This window comes from Suillus discolor (genome assembly GCF_016758755.1).
Source record: "Suillus discolor strain FC423 chromosome Unknown F5147scaffold_138, whole genome shotgun sequence".
In the NCBI taxonomy this organism is placed as follows: Eukaryota; Fungi; Basidiomycota; class Agaricomycetes; order Boletales; family Suillaceae; genus Suillus; species Suillus discolor.
Genome location: NW_024541385.1, coordinates 37,270 through 49,424, shown reverse-complemented (window position 1 = coordinate 49,424; position 12,155 = coordinate 37,270). Strand labels below are relative to the sequence as shown.

The 12,155-nt window shown below is 41.2% G+C and overlaps 2 protein-coding genes and 1 pseudogene across 3 annotated transcripts; 1 reads left to right on the top strand and 2 right to left on the bottom strand.

Annotated features, from left to right (window-relative positions):
• Positions 1-812: 812 nt before the first annotated feature.
• F5147DRAFT_t130 lies at positions 813-884 on the bottom strand (annotated as a pseudogene). Its single transcript has one exon. The product of its transcript is annotated as a tRNA-OTHER (tRNA).
• Positions 885-3,801: 2,917 nt separating this feature from the next.
• On the bottom strand, positions 3,802-3,993 carry F5147DRAFT_559340 (uncharacterized protein; the record flags this gene model as incomplete). The annotated part of the gene is made up of 1 exon (XM_041430561.1): positions 3,802-3,993. A coding segment is annotated over one exon (192 nt), but the record flags the coding sequence as incomplete, so codon positions are not given.
• A 1,219-nt stretch (positions 3,994-5,212) lies between these two features.
• F5147DRAFT_562202 (uncharacterized protein) lies at positions 5,213-5,565 on the top strand (the record flags this gene model as incomplete). The annotated part of the gene is made up of 2 exons (XM_041430610.1): positions 5,213-5,329; positions 5,380-5,565. Coding segments are annotated over 2 exons (303 nt in total), but the record flags the coding sequence as incomplete, so codon positions are not given.
• Positions 5,566-12,155: the final 6,590 nt, after the last annotated feature.

Sequence of the window (12,155 nt, the reverse complement as noted above, 5' to 3'; positions counted from 1 at the left end):
TATCATTGGTCACATGGCCTCCCTATCATTTTCCTTTCATCCTCACCCTCACCCTCACCATCCACCAACTCATCCTCCTTTACTGGATATTTGTTGACCAGATACTCAGGACCGTTTCTGTCCCTCATATCCTTCTCCCCTATGCATGTGTACACATGTTCCTATTCTTACCAATTGAATCCTTCGAATGTTTCTCACTCTCACTCCACATTCAACCATACATCACTAATCAGGCTCTGTTTCCAGCATGCCTATACTCCATCCAGTCTCCCCTTTACTCTTACCTACAGTACGGTAACCCAGCCTTAACCTCTCCCACTTAGTATAAGTAGTCGGTCACCCTATACTAGATTCTCTAACTTGAATCTACTCAATCTTCCCTGGAACATACTTCTCTCTAAAGCCCCTTCAGCTTCAGTCTCTAGTGTCTTTTCTTAGCTGCTCTTCACAGCTAAGTCTACCTTGATTGACACTCATTGTTTGGACAAGACTGTCCTTACTTTGAGCCTGGTAACTTCACTTCTCAGACAGCCATTTCTGAAGTCCTTGAAGTCACATAACACATGTGTGTGTGATCTCCACTGATGTTTGTCACCAGTATCACTTGCTACACTGGATCCTTCCAGCTACATCATGAACATTTATGAGTGACACCCCTCTTAGGACCTCATGTAACAGATCTATTTGAGTGTGTAACACCAACTCTTCAGAGATGAAATGAATGGTAGCGCACAATTTTGAAGAGCTGCTTCAGGTAGGGTTTCATCTTTATCATGGTTGGATAAAGCTAATACTATTGAACTCCAAAATCATGGTAGGACCAGGATTTGAACCCAGGCCTTCCCAACTCTGGAGGAACATCTTAACCACTAGACTATCCAGCCGTTCCAGTTTCTCTCACTGCATCCAATGTGTGGATTACATCATATTCCAACACATCCCCTTAATCCACACAGGGATTACAAGATGCCATTTTTGGGTTTCAGCGGAAGTTGTGCCTATTTCTAAGGTCACATCCGTCAACAGGGCTCATAACCTATTGAGATGGGAGTGAAGTGGGCCACTTCTAGAGGCTACTGAGAAACTAGAAGAGATCAGACTAGAGTCCAGAGTAAGTTGCCGATCTATTGAATAGTATAGTGAAGTTGTACAGTATCTAGAGTCCAGAGTAAGTTGCCAAAGAGGCAGGAAGCACTAGACTCTGAGATATGGGTGACATATGGTAAACAAATGTAAACAGACAAGCCACAATCAAAGGGTAAGTAATAACTCGACCTAGGGAGATCAGGAAGTCATGGAAATAGGTAGCAAAGTGTAAGGAATGATACCGTAAGTGTAATGGCAAGGTTAGACACATAAAAGACATAGAAATGCATACTGTAGAGGTGAATGATCATATAACTAACACTCCTTTGTTGTTAACTCCCTCACTCAGCACAACATGAACCCCACAGCCTCTCATTTTGCAGCAGGCTAAATGACTGCGGTTGTATGCATGCTCCAGAAGTTTCACATTTACAGCGAATGTGCAGGCAGTGAGGAATAATGGTATGATCGCATGGCATGGCAGGATCTTCCTTGTTTGGAACAGGTAGGTGCTTCCAAGTGTGCAAGCACACCTGTTCATATGCTGCTGAATCTGCACAAATATTATTGTGTCCCCCCCGAAATAAATTGTGCCCTCCGAAACTGAAATTGTGTGACAACCAAAAAAGGAAATTGTGTTGCCCCGAAAATTGCAACATGTGTTGCCCCAACATTAAAAGTGTGATTCCAATATTTGACTAAGTGTATTTTATCATCATCATGCTTATTTCCACCCAGGCTTACATGAAACATGTCAATTAAAAGCATTGTAGTAAGAGATAGTCACTATGTATGATTACCAGAATATAAACAGATATAATAAAGTTGGTATAAAAGAATATAATCAGTACTGCTAATCGGTGATAGGTATATTTCAAGTTGAATGATATAGGTGCAAAAAGGACTAGAAATCAAGAATATGATTCCCTTGCCATGGGTTGTCAATGCTGGGATCGAGAACAAAAGACCCAGAGGCCTGCAAGGTTGGGAGATTATTAGGACTGGGATCAATAACAAAAGACCCAGAGACCTGCAATGGGACGAGACAGGCTCCACAGGCTCTAAAGGGATGAGGTCAGCCTCAACAGTGGCCTCTGGCTTGGTAACAACATCATGATTATCTACACTGAAAGAACCAAAGAAGTGACCAGTGTATTTGTCATCACTTGCAGTCAAGTCAACCATAGTGGCTGACTCAGATATGGTCTCAGAGTCTGATGCAGGCATAATCTCGTCATCAGTTTCTGTTCATATTGATCACAAAAGTTTAATATGAGCCTCGCTCGCAATCAACAGAAAAAACAATACACCATACCTCATTGATATTTGGTCTTGCGAGGAGGCTCTGATAAGCTCGACTCAGATGAGGTGGAGCTGTCTTCTGAGTCACTGGATATACTCTCAGACCCAGTACAATCATGGTATGCCGAGCTAGATGAAAGAGTGGCCTTCTCCTTCCCTTTTGATTTCGCCCACCCTTGCAACACTGACAGTGGGATGCTTTGGTGAGTGACTAAGAAAGCAGGAATTGGCATAGTCTGTGTAAAGCGAACAAACTGAGGACTGACCTAGAATGACCACATTTTCACAAAATCCACCTCTCGTATTCATCTTTGCATTTCATGCCACTGATGACCCATCAGGAAATTGAATACCAGGAGAAATTACGATCCTGCGCTTCTCTTTAACACAAAGATAGTATTGAGGGAGATGCTGAAAGATCTCGTCTTGGTCCTCCTTGTAGTCTGGATTCGTCAACTTCGGCAAGGCATTGAGATAAAGGAAGAGAGTCGAGGGAAAGATTTGCGAAGCTCTAGGTCAAAGAGCTCAAAAGACCAGTTCTTGCTAATGATGATACATCGACATAATCTGTGATTGCCAGTCTCATGACCTCAAGAGTCTGGACCTCCACAAAAGTTGGTGTTTGGGGATTGCAAAGAACAGGTGTCAGAAGTGATATATATGAATGTAAGGTCTTCTTAGACTAAAAAGTAGTCAGCAATCCCAGCCAATTACAGTTACAATATCAACAGCCCACCTATTTTGTTCCACAGGGAATGAAAATGATTTCACCAGCTTTAAAGTGGAAGTTAGGAAGGCAAGCTGGCTTTGACTAATAAACAAACATTCCCAGTCACTTGCCTGAGCAACAACTCATTTTAAAAAATGCTGACACTTACTTTAGAGACCATCTGAGCCTTCGGCCTACTGTGAGATTGAGAAGCAGACTTTAAGCCTTGATTGGCCTCGTTATTGGCCTTTCTATAGGCAGTTGATGATCCAGCTGAATTACCGAGCAATTCTTGCAAGATGGAATTGACTGCTAGTGTCGAGGTTGACTTTCTAACATTGTCCATTTGGCTGCTGGCCTGTCGTTTGCGCTTGGGAGCCATATGAAAAATTAAAAAGGTAGCAGAAAGATAAAGGAGTGATTGGTGACAGAAGAGACAGTAGTGATTTTTAAGTGTGCTGTAGATTGTTGTAGTATGAAAGTGCTCAGTTGTAGTCAAATTCAACCACATTACTCATCACATGATCTGTGGCTGTACATGCTGTATAATTGCATGGTCACTTCAAACTTAATATCATTGACTTCAAGCCAGTCTGCTTTCGCATATATCGAGAGTCTATGTACTATAATTGTAGCTAGCTATCAGAGCCATTGTGATGTCCAGCACTATTGGTATTACTATCTGTGTCACTACTAGATCCAACATCGGTATCGGCAAGCTCCAAAAGCCTGAACATAACATCAAGTGCTTGACACCATTTTATTGCCCTAGGTCGCCAAATAAAATCAGGCAAGGGGATTCGTAATTCCTTGGTCCCCTGTTGTCCTGACCAAATTATTTCATGTGAGGGATACTCATCATCATCCCATTCATGTGGAAGAACACTAAATCCTTCTGGGATGTGCCCTGCCTCTCATACTTGAGTAAAAGCTTGATGAAAGTGTTAGTTATATGATTATTCACCTCTACAGTACGCATTTCTATGTCTTTTATGTGTCTAACCTTGCCATTACACTTACGGTATCATTACTCTGGACTCTAGGTACAGTACAACTTCACTATACCATTCAATAGATTGGCAACTTACTCTGGACTCTAGTCTGATCTCTTCTGATCTCTCAGTAGCCTCTAGAAGCGGCCCACTTCACTCCCATCTTAACAGAAAGGTGTTGTGAAGAGTAGCAGAGTTGAATGGACTGGCATGCTTTGGAACGTGAACAGGCTTATGATAGAAATGGGCATTGTGATCAGCAGCAATAAGCTGCAGCTGATCATGTCTAAGATATTGGACAACATACATTTGGGCTCTGATCATGTCTCTCTCCTGAGATAGGGTGTGCATTCCATTCAGCTCAAAATGTATGACAGTCAGACTCAATCTCCTCAAGGAAAAGCTCATGTAACTAAAGATGCTGAGCATCGGACACATCTAGGTCATGAAGCCTCTTGAGTCAATAGAAAAATGCACGCCACATGCGAGCAAATTGGGTGCCAACTTACAACCCCCACATAAAGCTTGCATGGTTGGGCCCTCTAGTCATGATCATATAAACCAAGACTTTTTTGTTTTCCCCACCTCTATCTCCTCGTATTCTTGAAGGTGTGCCATAGATAGGGACAGCATTCAAAAACACCCTAAGCACTGTGGATGCACTATTGCTCGTACTGGGATGGATGTCGACTATTTGAAAGTCAATGAAGATCAGATGTGAGCAGCTAGAGAATAATAGTCTACCATGCAGCAATCTCGTATCTAGAGCCTGATGTCCACAATCCTAATGCAAGCCAAGATGGTGACACAACCTACCAACACAAACATCAAGGACAAATGGGCAGCTATGCCCAAGTTGACCAAGCAGAGTGCGACAGTGCTGTGGGAGATGGTCTCTAAATATATAGAGAAAGGGGACATCGATGTACCAGTATCATTGATGAATAAGGTTGGGATGCCTGCATTTATTTCCATAGGATGGGATTGGCGATGTCTAACCATCCAGAAGGACAAGGAATGATCAATAGAGCCATCAATACAGGTGATCATCATGAAGTTAGAGTTTACAAAGACTTACCAACCTCAAATCCTTCAAGATCCCATAGTCTGGGAGCTCTTTGTTCAGCTTTCTGACGAGACAGTGAAGAAGCACAGGCGGTTGGCAGAGCAGGTTGTGCTTACGTTATTTGGGTATGGTCAGGACCAAAGGGAGGATTATATCTTCTTGAAGTTATTCCAGGTGCGCATCCCACAGTTTATGATGTCTGGTTATTGAAACTACTATTTTAGCTTTCGATCCACAAGGAAATCCTGGCTGCACCGTCAATTTCGAATGTTGTATGTGGACATCCAATGTATATTAACATAGCGATGCAGTATGTCCACCCACGACAGATCACATACATCCACAAAATGCTGCAGGGTGTCATCTGTGAGCTCCTGGACACTGTCGATCTTGACATAGAACCTGACCCTACTATGGTAAGTATTCTTGTGCTTCTTGTATGATGATGCACCTTGTCTATATCCACCAATCACACATAAATGTGGAGCAAATGTGATCTGGATTCACAAGCATGAAGCCCAAAGATGTTCTGTTCTATGAGGCTTTGAAAGATTCTGATACTAGGGCCAAGTACATCAGACGCACATGTTTATTTCTTCTCGAAGTGTTGGAGCTTATTTTGATATATTTACAGATCTCCAAAAACTTCATTGGCAGATTGAAGTCTTTGCCGTATCCATATTTGAGTCGACTCACAGGATGCCCTACAGCATGCGATTCATGGTGCACAAATTGGCAGGCTGGTATATTACCAGTACTTGAACCCCACCATCTTGTGTGTTTTATCTTCAATCTCTCGTAACAGGCACTCATCACCCAGATTTGCAAATTGCCTCCAAACTTTGATATGGTCACATTGGTGTCAACAGATGTGTCCATGTTTATCTTCTTCCAGAATGGATTCAGGGTGAAACCCTGACGAACGAACCATGGGCTGCACTAAAAACACCTTTTTGCTTGAACTAACGGGTGAGCTGGATTTGAATAAGGTGAAGGGTAAGTAAGTGGGCTTTGGAGCAATGTTCGGTGCATGCCATCCGATGACAATGAGCGGTATGGACATTGGGGATGACAAGGAGGAGGAGGAGGAAAGGAAGAAGTGAGAATATGGGAGGATGAGATTGGACGTAGAAAAGAGTGTCAGGGTTTTGTTATTTGATTGGTGATTCACATGTGCATATACACCAAAGGGATTATTGGAAATTGAGTTATTACACTGCTCTGCTTGCACCTCAGACACCCTGCATGCAATGACAGACAACGGGGTGAAGCACTGATCTACAGGAAACTCCTTGCATTGCTGGCTAAAGTCACCATGCTGTTGTGGATTGATATATACTATCAAAAGTCGCCAATTCAGTTCAATGAAATATAAGTTGCACAGACGTGCCCTAAAGATGTTGGCACACACTTTTCACTGATAGAGAGGTCATAATTCTATATGTGGCCACATTGCCCCCTCATGAGAAATATATCTCGCTCCAAACAACCTTCATGGCACTGCAGACCGCTAAAGAATCTGGGGGAAGCAGAGCATGGTAAGCTCAAGGCAGAGCAATGGCAGTCTGTAATTGAATTTGACTTACCCATTGTAGAGATACAACAATTGCTGGCTGACCCATATTTGCTCACATAACAAAAGCTGATTTAGATCATGACACAGTCCCTCCATTTGGTCCGTTTTCCATCAGTACACTTCACTGCCACCACCATAGTTCTTGGAACTTTGCAATGCCAAGTCAATCTCAATCTCCATAAGACTTTGGTTTACTTACATGCGACTGCTGTCAAATTGTGTGCTCGATCATTGATCCAACAATGATCAATGTGCGGTAAATTCAGCCCAAAAGATATAAAAATGCGGTCTCCATGGATTCTCTGGATACTCCTCTTTGCAGCAGACCTTGCCACTTCAAACAATCCAACTTCAAAACACAAGTCTGGTCCAGGGATGGTAGTGTTGACAGTAATGCTGAAGGAAAAGACTGGCTAAATAGTTCATTCAAGTTTCTGTTGCCTGCCATTTATTACATCCAAGATACATGTTCTATCATGGGTGGGCACCTTGCGTCTGGGAGATGGCAGATGACGAGCGTGGGAAATACCATACCCATGTTGTTCATAAAGAAACCTGGATTGGACCAGCTCTGGACAGTCGTCAATCTGAGAGAATGTAATAATAACACCTGGAAGTGCTCTCATTTTGTTGGTAGGAGCATGAACTGGTAAGTTGGCCTTTGAATCGGCTTTGGGTATATTAACTTTGCAAAGTCTAGCCTTCACGCACTGGATCAACTAATTGTTTGACTTCTCAAAGCAGATTGATCACAAGTGCTCTCATTCCTTTGGTTTGCTAGGTAGGAGCTTAGCATAGTGAGTCAGCCTATGACATTATTGTTTGACTGTTTACATTAATATCTTAGCAGTGTTTGTATGGTTGTGTTCCCGCCTTTCTCTCCTGATTTCATCGCTTTGAATGTACCAAGTCCTTCCTTCCCCTCATTCACATGGTATGGTTGTATGTACAGTCATGTACATCTTTGCTCTGGAACCACTTCCTACCAAGCAGTGTGTACTGCTCAGAGGTGCCTGTAACTTCCTCTTTGTTGTCTGACACTCTTGGCTCTGCAAAAATCCTGTTCCAGTGGATTGAAGTGAAGACTGCTGCAATCCCGTAACTACCTCCAATGTAGTGTCCAAGCACTTGTCTTTGTTCAACACTCTTGAGATCCCAAGCTATGGCCACTCAGTAGTTTGTACTGTGCTGGGATCTGACTCACCATTCATTTTTCAGTTGTCCAAGCTTGCTCCTATATTCTCCTATATTGTAAAATACATGCAGACAGTGTTATAATGTAAATAATCATTTGCAATGTCCATTCTGTTCCAAATATCGGGGCTGCACTCATCCAGGTTATGGATATCTTAGTTAATAAGTAAATTAAAGTATGCTGTTGGGCTGACATGGACATTGTCGGTGGAGTTCATTAACCTATGATGTCCACAATATGCAAGGTCGAAACTAGCAACCCACTACTATTTTCTTAACTAATACCTTGCACATTGACAGTCTTCTTAAGATACACACTGAGCATCAACCCCTACTATCTGAGGTGAAATACCATAACAAGAACCCCATGGACTTGTCACATAAGGATCACTGCATCCACACACAAGCAACAACCAAAAAATGTGTGTGATTCTATTTAGTACAGCCAAGACAAGCTCTCACAAGCATTAGAAGAGGAAGCCGAGACAGTGACTGATTACAAAGGTACCACCATCAGTGGTCTGCTGTGGAACCTGTGCACAAGTTTATGCACAGTCCAATCTCAATCTGGAGCACCTGAAGAACAAACAATATTTGGAGGAGAGCTTGAAGGAGACCATCCTGTACATGGATAACAGGGTTGAGAAGAAACAGATTGAATTGGCCTAGACACAGGCTAAAGTGGCCTAGAAACAAGCTCAGCTGGATAGGCAAAAAGCCAAGCTGGCTCAGCAACAAGCATAACTAGCATTGCAAGAGGCCAAGCTGGCCTGGTAAGAGGCCATACTGGACAAGTTGAAAGCATTGAGACACAATTTGAATTAGATATCTCAGTAAGCAATCTGGGTGGAAGAAATATAGTCTCATACGTCCCCCTCCCTTGTAGTCATCCTGATACCAAGTTTCCCCAAAGTTAAAAGCTGCTGCCTCACCACCATCATTTTTACTATGTTTATGATGTTGGATGATTGTGGAGATTGATGGTGGTGAGCTTGACAGTACAAACATGAGCAATATGTCTAAGAAACAATGAAGTTAGAGAGCTCAAAGTGTAGTGATGTCAGCTATGATGATGCTTACTGTGTATTATCCAGAGTGCGACACGAACGAGAAGCTTCACAGGGTGAAGAAGCAATGTTGGTAGCTTGCAATCAATGCACATGCTTCATCATGACAGGCAGTTTTTTGCCATCAGGATTACTAGGCACTCCATCACCTCCAACCTCATAGCATTGGGCACATATGCAGAGGAATATTTGGCTAGGCATCTAGTGAACTTCAGAACATGCACAACTGGATTTGCCAGGATTCTGGTCCTATAAGAATGGCGATAGCAAAGGAATTAGCACTGGCATTAAGTTGGTGGAGGCATTTACAAGGGGGGCAAATCTGACATTTGAAATGTGGCTGCTGGTCATGCATACCATTATGGACTGACTTTCCTTTCATTTGTTGTACAATAATACCATGTTCAGCTTGTTGGAAAGCATCAAATCTCCTGGAATGCTCAATGTAAGATTTCCTCAAGAATGTCGATAGAATCATATTCCTCCATCATACTATAAGTGCTTGCTGTACTCAAGTACTAGTGTTGTGCCAGTATTCTCTTTGTGACGTGATATATACCATTATCATTGATTTGTTATCCCTGTCGCAGTCTGTAAATTTTTTGATCCATGCCCTTCTTCAGCTTCTTGTAACTCGAATGTTCCTTCTTTGGCTCCCTGCTGTGACTTGGTGCAAGCAGCTGCCAAGATCATTGAGATAGCACATTCAGTGTCTACCAGAAGGGACGAATGAAATGGACCTAAAGAGAAGGCTGCAATACTCGTGGCCACAGGCGCTACTACACCGATCAAAACATTCAAGGGAGTGCCTTTCTGATCGTCTCGAGGCACGGAGTCTTGAACTATGGTAATATCAGTGATTTTCGAACACTGTCCTGCTTACCCCAATTGTATACCATGACGATGACAGTGGCAACTGCAAAACCACAAGTCAATGTTGGATCTAGACATCTGGATGTGAAAAACCTTTCTGATAGCTGAAATCAATATCGGCACTGATATGCGACACCCATAGTGGAAGATCATTTGAGACGTAGGTCATGTTCGAGGGATGGGTATGAGCAAGTGGGGAATGTTAGTGGTGTATAATGATATAATGACAGTGTTCGTGCTAGAAAATAATTACCACTGTTCAACTCTTGTATTCCCAACCTCACCATGATGGAGATGTGATCTTGCCACCCAACCTGTGGTGTCAAGATGTTCTTTCTTCAGGAAAAACTTGACCATTTGTAATCCTTCCATCAAAACGGGGCTGAGGCGATTCCATTTTTTCATATGGGTTTCACTACTTGATGAAAATACCTGCTCACATGGCACAGCAGAAGCTTGTACCAGGGCGTAGTCCATGGCAATTGAGTATATGGTTGGGAACATGGTCCATGAAGACTGGTCAGCAACTCATAGTTAATGACAAAGGGTGCTGCATATGCACGCGAACTCCCTTGCATCCAGCAGAAAGGTACCCCACAGAGCCAATGAACTGCATGAGCAGTTCCTTGGATGTGGGGTCTTCCAACATTCATCGTAGACAATGAACCCAGGCAGCCAACACTTATATATTCATTTTCTTCCGAATCAATCAATCAATCAATCTTTCTTGTATCATCTGGTATGAATTACACTGATATTGAGGAGTACGGTTTTGCCTTCCTCTGTGACTATTACATAGATGAATTGTGGCTCAAAGACTACTAAGGTAGATCCCTTAGTAGAGGAGATATCCAGGTAAAACCTAGTAGATTAAAGTGAGGAATACAAGTGGTAACTACAGTGCTTAAATAGTCCCTATGGTGTGCAGTAGTTTGATTGTTTTTGTCCCCTGGAAATGCATTACTTTATTTTCATTCATTCACTCACTTATATGATTTATTCTTACTCCTGTATCAACCATTGTTCACTAGCAAACCACAACTTTTCCCACAGGAAGCACAAAATTCATGTTCTTGTGCAGCTAGCAACAGACTTGCAAGTAGTGTAGCTGATTAGTTTATCAATTTTGAGATAGCTAAGTTTTCAATACCATAGGTAATAGCAGCTACACATGATGAGCTACTTTTAGCTGTGAAGGAAGCCTATCAGATAGATTTCTTAATGGAATACTGGGCCAATAGCATCTGAGGAGGGGATAAGGGATAAAGCAACAATACTGAAAACTAGCAAGATAGTTTTCAAACATGGTGTATGTATTTTGGAATATTAAAATCACATATTAGCATTAAAAAATTAAATATATATATCTCTTTCTTTCTTATGTTTACACTAAGCTTTTAATTCTTGACAACAAATAAAGCTAGAATTGTAAGTTTGAAAACCAATATAAATATTTCCAAGTGAGACTTTATTTTAGACTTTCAAAGAACTATTAAAATTGATTAAGCATCATATCTCTTCTATAGTAAAAGTGAGCTTAGTTAGTCTGAAGGACACTCTCACTATAACTTCTGCTGAGATAAAAGCTGCTTACTATATTCTTATTAATATCACTCTTCTCCACATTGTATTTATAGCATCAAAAGATGTGATAGATATAAATCTTAAATTTTAAATTATAAAGACTACATTCAGATATTTAATCTTTTTTTATGGTAGTGTTAATTTACTTCTTACAAAACTGATATTGTAGAATATGGGATAGTAAGCTTACTTATTATCTGACCTAGTTCTGACTTTTTTTCAAACTTCTATTCTTCCTAATCTATCATTTTACCTTGGAGAGTCCTCTAGAATATAATAGACTGATTATGTACTTTTTCTGATGTTATAATCATATCAATTTCTTATTTCCTTTACCTAATATTCTAGCAATTTATATAATCACCTCCTACTCAAAACTCTATGCTTAGTAAGTCTGACCTCACCAGTCATTCTTTGTTTATGAAGAAGCATAAAAGAAGACAAGAGACTCTTTTTTCAGTACAGTGCAGATACTATTTCAAAGTAAGTGCCCACATTATTATTTAAAATATAACAAAATTGATTTATTACTGTAACTGTACTATTAGGATTTTTCTTTGTCATCTAGACATGATAGTATCACCATAATTTTATTAACACTACATCCACCTGCCATTCAATGACATAGTCTCCCCTGAAGTTCACAGTAATCCTAAGCTTTACTCATTTTTCCAATACTGTTGGAGTGGACACACATTGATACTTT